At 43.1% G+C, this 14,516-nt stretch overlaps 1 protein-coding gene across 1 annotated transcript in view; it reads left to right on the top strand.

Moving 5' to 3' along the window:
* SAXO1 (stabilizer of axonemal microtubules 1) overlaps positions 1-12,613 on the top strand; it is a 113,202-nt gene extending 100,589 nt beyond the window's left edge. Inside the window, exon 4 of the mRNA XM_005889556.2 lies at positions 11,253-12,613. Coding sequence (XP_005889618.2) covers positions 11,253-12,256 — 1,004 coding nt within the window. The 3' untranslated portion in view covers positions 12,257-12,613. The remainder of the gene's footprint in view (positions 1-11,252) is intronic.
* The last annotated feature ends 1,903 nt before the right edge of the window (positions 12,614-14,516 follow it).

Genomic DNA, 14,516 nt, shown 5'->3' with positions numbered 1-14,516 from the left:
AGCAGTCATTCACTCTATGGAGCACGAGCCACAGGACTGATGCCATGGGGATGGGTGGAGGCCAGGTTTGTGATCAGTAACTGTGCTGCTTATGATGTACATGGTCACCCTAAGAATACGCGCAAAACTGTCCCTGTCACATGTCTGTGATGTCTGCGTGCCTGTGGTGATAGTGGTATTTTAAAAATTTGGCTGCATCATGCAGCACATGGGATCTTAGTTCCCTGTGAAAGTGAAAGTTGCTCAGTCGTGTCTGACTCTGCAACCCCATGGACTATACAGTCCATGGAATTCTCCAGGCCAGAATACTGGAGTTGGGTAACCTTTCCCTTCTCCAGGGGATCGTCCCTGGAGATCAAACCCTGGTCTCCCACATTGCAGGCAGGTTATCTACCAGCTGATCCACAAGACAAGCCTAAGAATACTGGAGTGGGTAGCCTATCCCTTCTCCAGTGAATCTTCCCAACCCAGGAATCAAACTGGGGTCTCCTGCATCGCAGGTGGATTCTTTACCAACTGAGCTATCAGGGAAGCCCCTTAGTTCCCTAACCAGTGATCTAACCCGCAACTCTGCATTGGAAGCGTGGAGTCTTAACCATTGGACCACCAGGGAAGCCCCCAGTAGTGGCTTAGTCAAGCTTAACACTTGGCCATGGGGAGGTGGAGAGGCTGGAGGGGATGTTAGAATCTTCCTGAAGCCCTTCCAGGAGCTGTTAATCTGTCATTCTGGAAGATTCTAAATGTGGCTGAGTATCTCTGCTTTTGCTTTTCTTTTGTCCTTTTACTTTCTTTAGTGTCATCTATTATCTTTTACTCTTCCATAGCCACTTTCTGCCAAGCCACATTCTGGACATTGTCAAATCCCCAAACAGCTCCACCTTCGTGCCCTCCACCATCTGGTCCTTTTGGCTCTTGTATTTACTCCCCCTGTGACAGTCCTTGGCCTCACTGGGACCTCCAGCCCACTGATGCCTCAACCTTCCTTATCATCATCAGCCCCTCCTGTGTCTGTTCCCATGCAGCTTATTCCATGTTTTATCACTGCAGCCCCTCTCTTCTTCTGTCCTTCTGTTGCATCCTCCTGGTAACAACCAAACCCTGCCTTCTCCATGTGTACTGCTGGACGCCTAGCTGCGCGTCTCTCCAACCTTATCAGCTCATCTCTGTTGGCCACAGAAAGCAAGCAGAGAGATCTTTTGAATATAGAAATCTCACCTGACCTCTTCTCTACCTAAAACTCTTCAAATAATCACTCCAGTTCTTAGGATAAACTCCCCCACCTTTGCCCACTCCTCTGCTGCCTTAAAGATTTGCTCCTCCTCCCTGAGCCCCTCTACTCTGGCCACAGGAGCTGCTTTCAGTTGCTTTGCTCCACTTCTTTTCTGTCTCAGGGCATGTTGCACTGCCCTTCCCTCTTTAGAGAGCCACCCTCCCGTCCCCTCTCCAGTGCTCATCCTTCTGCAAAGGGCAGAAGCATCACACCTTCCGAAGGTGCCCCAGACCTTCCCCCATGCCAGACCAGACACATCCTGTAAGGTGCTTGAAGGCTGACTTATCCTACCTTGTTTCGTAATTCATTTTGTAATTTAGTTTAACGTTTGTCTCTTTGGCTAGATTGCAGGCTCTAAGAGAGCAGGGGTCTGCCTTTTTCTTTGTCTGTTACCCTCAACAAGGCAGGCACCATGGCAGATGTTGTATTAAGGAGTCAGCCCAATGAGGCACGTTGTGGGGTGGCACTTTGGCCTCTGCAGGGCTCCTCTGTTTCGCTTTTCATCCCAGTGTTTATAGGAGGGCAAAAAATGGACACTGAGCAGGCAGGAAAAAAACAGAGCCCAAGTGAGCACTTCCCTTTGATGGGTGAGGAGGCAGGGCTTCTGGTAGGGCTCATCTGACCGCATCCTCTCCTCTCTACATCCTCCCTGTGGGCTTCCTGGATTTACAAGTCTTGACAGAATCAGAGGCTCCTCAGAACAGCTGTCTGCTCAGCTCAGCTTCCCCTCTCCACCTTGCCCTGGGTACAAGGAGAGATTTAGGGCTGAGAAATACTCCCCGCTTTCCTTAGTCGTTGACAAGGATGGAGTATCCCAGTGGTATTATTTAAAAGGATATCTCCCTCCTCTCCTCCCGCAAAATAATCCCCCCTCAAAATCAACACACAGAAAAAAATATCTAATCTGCCATATTCTTCCCCTTCTCCAAACATTTACATCTCAAATTACCCTCTGCAAACCAGAGAATAGTATTCTACTGGTAAAACTGAGTCATGGCTGACTTTGCCTTACTGAAAAAGTTAGTATTGAGAAAACCCTATTTTCTTTTTTTTAAAGCAGTTAATAGGTACCAGAAATTTGTCTGCTGGCACAGACTTACATTTTTTTTTTAAATTGAAGTACGGTTGATTTACACTGTAGTATTAGTTTCTTCTGTACAGCAAAGTGAATCAGTTATATATCGACTCCGCTCTTTTTTAGATTCTTTTCCCATATGAGCCATTACAGAGTATTGAGTAGAGTTCCCTGTGCTATAGAGTAGGTCCTTCTTTGTTATCTATTTTATATATAATAGTGTGTATATGTCAATCCCAGTATTCCAGTTTATTCCTTCCCTCTGTCCCCCTGGTAACAGTTTATTTTCTACATTTGTAATTCTATTTCTATTTTATAGATAAGTTTATTTGTATGCTTTTATTTAGATTCCACATATGAGTGATACCATATTGTATTTGTCTGACTTGCTTCGCTTAGTGTGATAATCTCTAGGTCCGTCCATGTTGCTGCAATTGGCATGATTTTGGTTTTTTTTTTTTTTATGGCTGAGTAATACTCCATTGTATACATGTACCACATCTTCTTTATCCACTCCTCTGTTGGTGGACGTTTAGGTTGCTTCCATGACCTGGTTGTTGTAAATAGTGTTGCAGTGAACATTGAGGGTGCATGTATCTTTTCAAATTGTTGTTGTTTTTTTTTTTTCCCAGATATATGCCCGGTAGTGGGATTGCTGGATCAAATGGCAGCTCTGTTTTTCATTTTTTCCCCCAAAAAAGATACGTTCTCACTCTTTTTTAAAAAATACTTTTATTTATTTATTTATGACTGTTCTGGGTCTTCACTGCTGTGCAGGCTTTTCTCTAGTTTCAGCAAGCAGGGGCTGCTCTCCGGTTGAGTGTGTGGCTTCTAACTGCAGTGGCTTCTCTTGTTGTGGGGCATGGGCTCTAGGGCACGTGGGCTTCAGTGGTTGCGGCTCTTGGGCTCTAGAGCACAGGCTCAGTAATTTTGGCACACACTCTTAATTGCTCAGATGGATGTGGGATCTTCCCAGATGAGGGATCGAACCCATGTCTCTTGCATTGGCTGGTGGATTCTTTACCACTGAGCCACCAGGGAAGCCCTGTTTTTAGTTTTTTAAGGAACCTCCATACTGTTCTTAGTGGCTGCACCAACTTACATTCCTACCAAAAGTGTACTTACACAGACTGAAGGAAGTGGCAACAGGACTGTTCTGAACCAGGCATGCTTAGACCTTTTGGGTTTATTCTGGCTACATATGTACCTGAGGGTAGGTTTCATAGTTCTCTGAAATTCAGGTTTAAAATCAATTCAGTTTGTAGTCAAAGAAAACATCTGTCATTCGGTGTCAGTTGTAACCTATGTGTAACCTAGTTTTTTGAATAATACTTACCATATCATATAATCTCAGTGGTTAATTTTTTCCATTACTCCTCTAGGATATAGTGGCTTCCAAAACTTGGCCTTAAATGCCAAACATTTATTTTCCACTTTTAGCACAGGGGATGCTGCGGTGAAGATGTGTTTAGTGAGGTAATAAATGAATGAATACTTCTAGGTCTCTATTTACAAGGGCTCCCGGTGACATAGTTTGGCATTACAGTTGCACATATCCCCACCAGGTCTGTTACTCGGCGGGTGCCGGCCGAGGGCAGGAGTGAAGCTTGGGGAAGGCCCAGGACGTTTGCTCTTCGCCTCCTGCACAACCTCGTGCACGTTTGAGGGGCCACATCCTTGCCTTATCTGTTGGCTTATTGCTCATGTGATGACTTGTTTCTCTTATGGAAATAGTATTGCTTTAATAAGTCTTCTGTAGCAGTCTTTATGGTTTTGTGTCTATACATTGGTTCTCCTTCCAAAGGGAAGGTGGGGTAGAAACCAAAGATCAAGGTCATTAAATAGATGTATTTCAATGGGTGCATCTATGTTATGTCTATATGCTCTGCTTGCTATTGTTGCATAGGAAAAATATGCAAAGTTTTCTCTTACTACTCTTATGGCCAGTGCCTTTACTGGCCTCCAGAAAACCACTAGTAAAATTTGCTCCAGCAGCATTTGGTTGTAATTTTGACATTTTCAAAACACTGTGCAATTGGAAAGATTGAGAGTGTAATTACTTGATGCTCAGCTTTAGGTTTAGCTATTTTTTTTTTTTTTTAGACACATTATTGAATGGAATCCCTTTTAAAGAGGTTCTTGCCAATTACGCACATGACACCCTGGCCCTGAAGGGCTTTTACTGATGGCTTTTCAGGCATGTGAATGGTTTGTCATGTGGAATTCTGAGGTTTTTTTGTTATATACGCTGGGTGGAGGAAGTTGGGAGGTTGGATAATAATGTGGTTTCCACTGTATTGTTGGGTATCAGAAATCATATGAGGCAACTCTCAGTTTAGGAACCTGTTTTCTTAACACTTCATCCATCACGGGAGAGGGCCAGAAAACCCTGTCCTACCCACCCCCCATGTACCTTGAGGCAGTGTGTAGGCATCTACAGGTAGATACCCTCATTTCAGTGAGGCTTGAAGTCTGAGGGGGAAACATGTGGTTTATATTCAGCAAGATGGTTCCCTCTAAGGCCCCCTAATGCTTTCAAGATGCTGATAGAGCCATTAATAGCTCTTGGAGAAAGATTAGATTTTCAATTAAAATGAAACCAATTTAAAATAAATAGTTGGTAGTATTATTAGCCTGAAATAAGCTTAAGAGTGTGCCTAGGGGTGGGGATGTCAGGACTTACAGCGTGGCAGAGTGAGGAACTTGACAAATTCTCTCCCCAAAAAGCAACAATAAAACTGGACAAAACAGTAAAAACCAACCATTTTAGGACTCTGGAACTCAACCAAAGGGGTACAACAAGTTGAGAACCATTTATTCAAGAAAAACTACTAAAAATGTTATGAACAGTGGGAATGTGTGGTGTTTTATCCTGGAGCTGCTTCCATCACCCCTCCCTCAAGTTCCATCTGTGTGGTAGTTCTGCTTGGGCAGGCTAGGCTGCGAAAACCAGCAACTTTGCTGCCAGTGAGGGCTGATTGGAGAAAAGTGCGTACTCAGGCAATTCAGTAAAAACAATAGTGACATTAATGGCAAAAAAATTAGGGAAGACAGCCTCTGCGGTTAGTTTGAGGTTGCAGTACTACTTGAAACAAGCAACAGACCAGTAGATCAGTCAGAAATTTACCAAAGAGACTCAGAGAATGAGACAGACTCAGAGGTGGGCCTTGAGAAGCTCATACATATTCCTGATGGTCTGGAAGACTGTGCATATGGGCAAGGCAGTGTGCAGGCTCAAGAGATCAGAGAAAGGGTCTAGTTATTTACTCATCTTTTGTGGCTGAATATGATGCCTGGTGCATATGCAGAGGAGATACGAGACCGCATGGCAGAAAACAAAAGCTGGGAAAAAGTTGCAAACTGTACAATCTTTGACTGTATTCTCCAACTCACACACAGATTCATTAGCAAATGGTGAAAACCTTAGTGGCTTAAGGTGCCTAAGTATGTGTGCTTAGTCACTCATTCGTGTCCAAGTCTGTGATCTCATGGACTGCAGCCCACCAGGATCCTCTGTCCATGGGAATTCTCTAGGCAAGAATACCAGAGTGGTTTGCCATGCCCACCTCCAGGGGATCTTTCCAACCTAGGGATTGAACTCAGGTCTCCCACATTGGAGGTGGATTCTTTACCGTCTGAGCCAGTAGGAAGAGGGTGCTTATGTATAACTTCTGGTTAATCAGAGGCTGATTACGAAACTATGCTGTGATAGAGGGTAGCTCTTAGGAATCTAGGCCTAAAAGTAAGATCAATTAAAAAGAAAAAACTGCCAGTACCATACTATACTGATTACTGTAGCTTTGTAGTATAGTCTGCAGGCTTCCTAGGTGGCTCTATTGGTAAAGAACCCTCCTGCCAATGCAGGAGATATAAGAGACGTGAGTTTGATCCCTGGGTTGGGAAGATCCCCTGGAGGAGGGCATGGCAACCCACTCTAGTATTCTTGCCTGGAAAATCCCATGGACAGAAAAGCCTGCAGTCCATGGCATCACAAAGATTTGGATATGACTTAGAAACTAAGCAATGACCACAGTCTGAAGTCAGGGAGCCTGATTCCTCCAGCTCCATTTTTCCTTCTCAAGATTACTTTGGCTGTTTGGGGTCTTTTGTGTTTCCATGCAAATTATAAAATTTTTTGTTCCAGCTCTGTGAAAAATACCACTGGTAATTTTGATAGGGATTGCATTGAATCTGTAAACTGCTTTGGGTAGTATAGTCACTTTCACAGTATTGATTTTTCCAGTCTAAGAACATGGTATATCTCTCCACCGTTTGTGTCATCTTTGATTTCTCTCATCAGTGTCTTATAGTTTTCTGTATACAGCTCTTTTGTCTTAGGTAGGTTTATTCCTAGGTATTTTACTCTTTTTGTTGCAATGATAAATGTGATTGTTTCCTTCTCTTTCTGATATTTTTGTTGTTAGTGTATAAGTATGCAAGAGATTTCTGTGTATTAATTTTGTGTTTTGTGACTTTACTAAATTCTTCATTGAAATAGATCTAGTAGTTTTCTGGTGGCATCTTTAGGATTTTCTATGTATAATATCATGTCATCTGCAAACAGTGAGAGTTTTACCTCTTCTTTTCCAGTTTGGATTCCTTTTATTTCTTTTTCTTTGATTGTTGTGGATAGAATTTCCAAAACTATGTTGAATAATAGTGGTGAGAGTGGGCACCCTCATCTTGTTCCTGATGTTAAAGAAATGCTTTCAGTTTTTCAAAAATTGAAAATAATGTTTGCTGTGGGTTTGTTGTATCTGGCTTTTATTATATTGAGAATAGGTTCCCCCATGCCTACTCTTTGGAAAGTTTTTTTTTTTTTTAATCATAAACTGGTTTAATTTTGTTGAATTTTTTTTCTACATCAATTGAGATTATCATATGGTTTTTATCCTTTAGTTTGTTAATGTGGTGTATCACATTGATTGGTTTTCATATACTGAAGTATCAGTATATGCATTGCATCCCTGGGATAAACCTCACTTGATCATGGTATATGATCCTTTTAATGTGTTGTTGGATTCTGTTTGCTAGTATTTTGTTGAGGATTTTAGCATCTACGTTTATCAGTGATATTGGCCTGTAATTTCCTTTTTTGGTAATAACTTTGTCTGGTTTTGGTTATCTGGTTATCAGGGTAATGGTAGCCTTGTAGAATGAGAAATAATATCAAAATAGGTAGTGAGAATCCATGTTTGTAGATTGAAGATTCAATGCAGTTTAAGGTGCAGTTCACCCAAATTTATTTATAGATTCAGTGCTGTTCCTATCAAAATTTCAGCAGGTTTTTTGTTGTTGAAGAAATTGGCATGGTATGATTCTAAATTTTATTTATGAAAATCAAACCAAAGTAGCTGAAAATTTGTCTTTTTCACAAATGGTGCTGAGATAATTGGATATCCACTTGCAGAAACATGAACTTAGACCTTACTTCACACCATACTAAAAATTTAACTCAAAAAGGATCAGAGATCTAAATGTAAGAGCTAAAAATTTAAATCTTTTAGACTAAGACATAGGGGGAAAAAGTAAATTTTATAAAAATTAAAAACCTCTGTGTGTTTTAAAAGATACTAGCAAGAACTAGGACTGGAAAAGGTCAGTTTTCATTCCAATCCCAAAGAAAGGCAATGCCAAAGAATGCTCAAACTACTGCACAATTGCACTCATCTCACATGCTAGAAAATTAATGCTCAAAATTCTCCAAGCCAGGCTTCAGCAATACGTGAACCGTGAACTTCCTGATGTTCAAGCTGGTTTTACAAAAGGCAAAGGAACCAGAGATCAAATTGCCAACATCCGCTGGATCACGGAAAAAGCAAGAGAGTTCCAGAAAAACATCTATTTCTGCTTTATTGACTATGCCAAAGCCTTTGACTATGTGGGTCACAATAAACTGTGAAAAATTCTGAAAGAGATGGGCATACCAGACCACCTGACCTGCCTCTTGAGAAACCTGTATGCAGGTCAGGAAGCAACAGTTAGAACTGGACATGGAACAACAGACTGGTTCCAAATAGGAAAAGGAGTATGTTAAGGCCGTATATTGTCACCTTGCTTATTTAACTTATATGCAGAGTACATCATGAGAAACACTGGACTGGAAGAAACACAAGCTGGAATAAAGATTGCCAGGAGAAATATCAATAACCTCAGATATGCAGATGATACGACCCTTATGGCAGAAAGTGAAAAGGAACTAAAAAGCCTCTTGAAAGTGAAAGTGGAGAGTGAAAAAGTTGGCTTAAAGCTCAACATTCAGAAAACAAAGATCATGGCATCCGGTCCCATCACTTCATGGGAAATAGGTGGGGAAACAGTGGAAACAGTGTCAGACTTTATTTTTCTGGGCTCCAAAATCACTACAGATGGTGACTGCAGCCATGAAATTAAAAGACACTTACTCCTTGGAAGGAAAGTTATGACCAACCTAGATAGCATATTAAAAAGCAGAGATATTACTTTGCCAACAAAGATCCGTCTAATTAAGGCTATGGTTTTTCCTGTGGTCATGTATGGATGTGAGAGTTGGACTGTGAAGAAGACTGAGCGCTGAAGAACTGTGGTGTTGGAGAAGACTCTTGAGAGTCCCTTGGACTGCAAGGAGATGCAACCAGTCCATTCTGAAGGAGATCAGCCCTGGGATTTCTTTGGAGGGAATGATGCTGAAGCTGAAACTCCAGTACTTTGGCCACCTCATGCGAAGAGCTGACTCATTGGAAAAGACTCTGGTGCTGGGGGTGATTGGGGGCAGGAGGAGAGGGGGACGACAGAGGATGAGATGGCTGGATGGCATCACCAACTCAATGGATCTGAGTTTGAGTGAACTCCAGGAGTTGGTGATGGACAGGGAAGCCTGGCGTGCTGCGATTCATGGGGTTGGGAAGAGTTGGACACAACTGAGCAACTGAACTGAATTGAACTGAGCGAGAAAATGAAAAGGTAAGTGACAGATTGGGAAAAAATATTTACAAATTGCATATCTGGCATTGGACTTGTAGTCTTGAATACAAAAATAACTCACAACTCAAAAATAAAACAAACAACTGTGTTAGAAAATGGGCAAAAGATTTAGGTAGATATTTTACCAAAGACAAATGAATGGCTAACAAGCACATACACAGACACTCAAAAATTTTAATCATTAGGGCAATGTAAATTAAAATACAATGAGATACCGCTAAACACCCACTATAGAATGCCTATAATTAAAAAACAAATCGTAATAACAAGTGTTGAAGATGTGGAGAAATGAGAACTTTCATACATTGCTTGGTAGGAATGTGAAGTGGCACACCCGCTTTGGAGAAGTTGGCCATATGTTGAAAAGTTAAACATAAATTAAACATATAGCCTAGCAATTTCGCTTCTTGGTATCGACCTAAGGAAAATGAAAAGATATATCCTCACAAACACTTGTCTATAAATGTTCCAGCAGAAATTTTCATAATAACGAAATGATGAAAACAATCCAAATGCCCATCAAATGATGAATGGATAAACAAAATTTATTCCAGTACTATTCAACAATAAAAGGGAGTCAGCTGATGCATGCTGTTACAGGGATGAACCTCCTTTACATTATGCTTCGTGGATGAAGCCAATACAAAACACGATATATTGTGCAATTCCATTTATAGAAAATATCCAGAAAAGGCACATTTATAGTGACCAAGAAATGATTAATTATTGCCCAGGGATGAGAATGAAGATTGCAAATTGGCTTGATTGGATTTTTAGGGTGGTGATGGAAATGTTCTATAACTAGATTAAAAAAAAATTTTTTTATTGAAGTATAGTTGATTTACAATGTTTTGTTAATTTATGTGGTACAGCAAGGGATTCGGCATAACTAGATTTTGATTATAAGTTGTTGCACAACTGTGTAGAAATTATTAAATTATGTGTGTGAGATGGTGCATTTTATATTTATATAAGTATAAATGGTGCATTTATATTTATACAAATTATACCTCAAGAAAGCTGTTTAAAAAACGTGTGCCTGTGGACTCCACTGGTATTAGCTATATACCTCAAAGACTGCTTTTGTTCTCTTTGTAAAGTTGTAGGCAAGAGAATTCCCTGTGGATTCAGAGTTGGTTAGCCAACATAGTCCCCCTTATTCCCCTGGAGTGCCGTATTTGATGTATGTGGAGTGTATGTGTGATGATAGGAACATAATGGTGATTGCCCCATGGATGACCAGAAGGCCTAGCAGGTCTGGCTGGTGGCCCAGCAGGGCTGGGTTGTGAATCCTTGGTCTCACTGCTCTGCATGTAGTTTCCCAGTCACTCTTTGCTGATTCACAGAGGGCACCTTCCCTTAGAGGAATGGAACTGTTCTCGGATGAGGGAAAACCAGCAGTTGGACTCTGTTGGAATCCGTTCCATGGGTCCACTCGTGGCTGTGGACCCTCTACAGTCCCTCCATGCAGCATTGTGGGTGTGATGAGACTCCTATAAAGTAGTCTTTTCTGCATCTGTGTGCGTGCTAAGTCACGTCAGTCATGTCCGACTCTTTGTGACCCCATGGACTGTAGCCCTCCAGGCTCCTCTGTCCGTGGGGATTCTCCAGGCATGAATACTGGAGTGGGCTGCCATGCCGTCCTCCAGGAGATCTTCCTGACCCAGGGATCGAACCTGCATCTCTTACATCTTCTGCATTGGCAGGCGGGTTCTTCACCACTAGCACCACCTGAGAAGCCTTCTGCTGCACGATAATCTGCAAATACCACCAAGTTGAAACATCAAGCCCTTGGTTGAGGTGGTGGCAGGGATCTAGTCTGGTTTTCCTCTGTTTCCTGTAACATCTCCCTGAAGACTGGCTTGTGGCTTTGGGGCTTCTGGGAATACATGCAGGTTGAGTGATTGGATTTATGAATAATCAACACTTCTGCTTTATTTTCAGCCGACTATTTACCCTGGAACCAACCAAGACGCGAGCTGCTTCGTCCACCTCACCACTACCGGCCAGCATCAACCAAGTTTGATAGTCGCACCACACAGCAGGACGACTATTCCATGAAGGGCCTGGTGAACACCAGGAGCTGTAAGCCTCCAGCTGTGCCCAAGCTCTGTAACGTCCCCCTGGAGGATCTGACAAACTACAAGATGAGCTACGTGGCCCACCCCTTGGAGAAGCGCTTTGTGCATGAGTCAGAGAAGTTCAGACCCTGTGAAATCCCCTTTGAAAGCCTCACGACCCACAAAGAGTCATACCGGGGTCTGATGGGGGAGCCAGCCAAGAGCTTGAAACCTCCTGCCAGGCCTTATGGGCTCGACACGCCCTTCTCCAACACCACTGAATTTCGAGATAAGTACCAAGCCTGGCCAACGCCCCAGGTGTTCTCCAAACCTCCCTCCATGTATGTCCCTCCTGAAGAGAAGATGGACCTTTTGACAACAGTGCAGACCCACTACACGTACCCTAAGGGTGCCCCAGCTGAGTCCTGCCGGCCTGCGCTCTCGGTCAAGAAGGGTGGCCGCTTTGAAGGCTCCACCACGACCAAAGAGGACTACAAGCAGTGGGCCAGCACGCGGACAGAGCCAGCCAAGCCCATCCCCCAGTTGAACCTTCCCACTGAGCCCTTGGACTGCCTGACCACCACACGAGCCCACTACGTGCCCCACCTGCCCATGATGACCAAAAGCTGCAAGCCCGTCTGGTCTGGGCCCCAAGGAAATATCCCTGTGGAGGGCCAGACCACATACACCATCAGCTTTACTCCTAAGGAAATGAGCAGGTGCCTGGCTTCATACCCTGAGCCTCCTGGCTACATCTTTGAGGAAATAGATGCTTTGGGGCACAGAATATACAGGCCCGTTTCTCAGACAGGCTCTCGGCGGATCAGCCGTTTTTCTGTAGGTGATTCAGAAAATCCAAACCAGCAGGAGTTGACAGTGTCAGCCTGATTTTTAAAGGTTGTAATTTAGAAATTGCACAATACTTATAAAATCATATGGTTGAGCTATTCATTGGACCAAAAAAGAAAAAAAAAAAAGAATTCCCCAAAAATGAAAAAAAAAAATTCATCGTCGTTTCCTGGACACTTGAATAAAATGAGAATCACTTGACTCAAGGAAAATGACATTTAATCACTGGCTAATTAAGTCCCCTAACCCTCCCTCTGCTGTCTCCCCATCTTGGGCCCTTTACCTTGTGCTCATGGAATCAAAGCTGGTCTCTGAGGTTTCCTTCCCATCCAGATGTATTTTACTAGTTTAATCATTGTATAAATTGACATTATGATCGTCCCTTGCCAAGTATGAAGTGCCAAAGAATAAACTTCATTTTGGGGGGATTGAATCTGCAGATCTGTGTGTTCATGCCACGTGCTGTCTACTCAGAGCAGGCCATGTCTCTTGCGACCTCTGGGGATATTTCAGCCTAACTCTCTTGTTGCCTCCTCATCCTGGTAGGGGTGCCTCAGGCCTGATCTGGAGTCTTGTTTTTGGGCCTCTCTGCCCAGGGCTGCTTCACAGGGCATCTTTCTACCTCTTTACATCATGACATACCAGTAACAACAGTGTTGTCTGATGGTCGAGTCTTGTCATGAGTCTTGCCCATGAACCAGGCACTGAACTGAAGTTTCCTTTCCCCAGCATGCTGTTCCCCAGTTCTCTGGTACCATGGAGTATATTCTAGGGTTCTACAGACTCAAAAGAGAGACAAATGGAAGGAAAGGACAAGGTTCTATGGCAGTCCTAGGAAAGCATGGACTGCCAGACCTCTCTCATTCCCAAGCTAGTGCAGGCTCTGAATCCAGGGAGGGGGCGGGGGTGGGGAGAAAGGGAGCCCTTGGCAACCAGGCAGTTGCCAGCTGGCCCTTAAGTTAGAGCTCTTCTAAATGCTCCGAACCTGGAAAAAATGGTGCACATTGGGCTGATTCCTGGGAAGCCTGGACCCACTTGTCCTAAAATGACAGCTATGACCAGGCCTCTCACAAAGTGTGACATAGTGATAATGGAGAAAGGGTTGGAGGTTCCTGTTTGGGGCCTAAGGTTTGATCCTAAGGTTAAGGAATTTGGAGAAATTTTTTTTTTTTTTTAAATTAGAAGGAGTCAAGGAGGGACTTTGTTCAAGATGGCCCAGGCAGAGATCAGATGGGTTCAAGGTCTGTGTAAGCCTCATCCAGGGGGATGCAGATTGACGCTTGGGTTATCTGCCTCTCTTTTGAGTCTGTAGAACCCTAAAATATACTCCATGGTATCAGAGAACTGGGAAACAGCATGGAGGGGAAAGGAAATTTCAGTTCAGTGCCTGGTTCATGGGCAAGAAGCCTGTATGTCTTATTCAAGTCTATCTTTCCATGGCTCTCACCTCCCTGGCCCAGACTTTCAGGTCCCCACTCATTGTCTTCTTACCGTGAGGTTAGTTTGTGTCACTGGATTGGGATTTATGGCATTTAATCCTCTTGGTTGTATCAGGTGTGGATGACTGCCCTTATGGGATAAAGAAGCTCGGAGAGATGATGCACCTTGTCTAAGGCCACAGAGCTTGGAGCACCAAGGCCAAGACTGGAACCCAGGTCTTCTGTTTCAAGATCCAGGGCTCTGGACTCAACACCAGGCACCTGCCATCTGCAGTGACTCAGATCTCATGGCTCCACCAACCATATCAAATTGTACTGTCTCTGTTTGAACTCCTTTCTGGAGGCCATTAAGCTAAAGGAGGCCACTTAGGAGGGTAGGTTTTATTATTTTTGTTTCATCATTTTTCACAGATCAAAGGAATATTGGCACTTGATTTGAAAAACTAAATGGTATTAAAATGCTTATAAAACGGCAGAGTCTCTTAAGCAGCCACCCCTTAGTCTCTATTATAACTTCCCCAGAGAACAATTGTAAATAATTGGATCTGTTTCTACTAATATTTTCCCTCAAATTCCTTAATAATGTTGTTTTAGTTGCTAAGTTGTGTCTGACTCTCTTGTGACCCCATGGGCTGTAGCCCACCAGGCTCTTCTGTCTGTGGGATTTCCCAGACAAAAATACTGGAGTGAATTTCCATTTCGTCCTCTAGAGGATCTTCCCAACCCAGGAACTGAACTTGCATCTCCTCCTTGGCAGACATATTCTTTACCATTGAGCCACCAGGGAAGTCCATAGTATATATACTAATATATTAGTATGAAAGTGAAAATCGCTCAGTCATGTCTCTTTGAGACCCCGT

This window comes from Bos mutus, chromosome 8, assembly GCF_027580195.1.
Source record: "Bos mutus isolate GX-2022 chromosome 8, NWIPB_WYAK_1.1, whole genome shotgun sequence".
Lineage (NCBI taxonomy): Eukaryota > Metazoa > Chordata > Mammalia > Artiodactyla > Bovidae > Bos > Bos mutus.
Note: the sequence above shows the minus strand (reverse complement) of the source record. Positions and strands in the feature narration are given on the sequence as shown.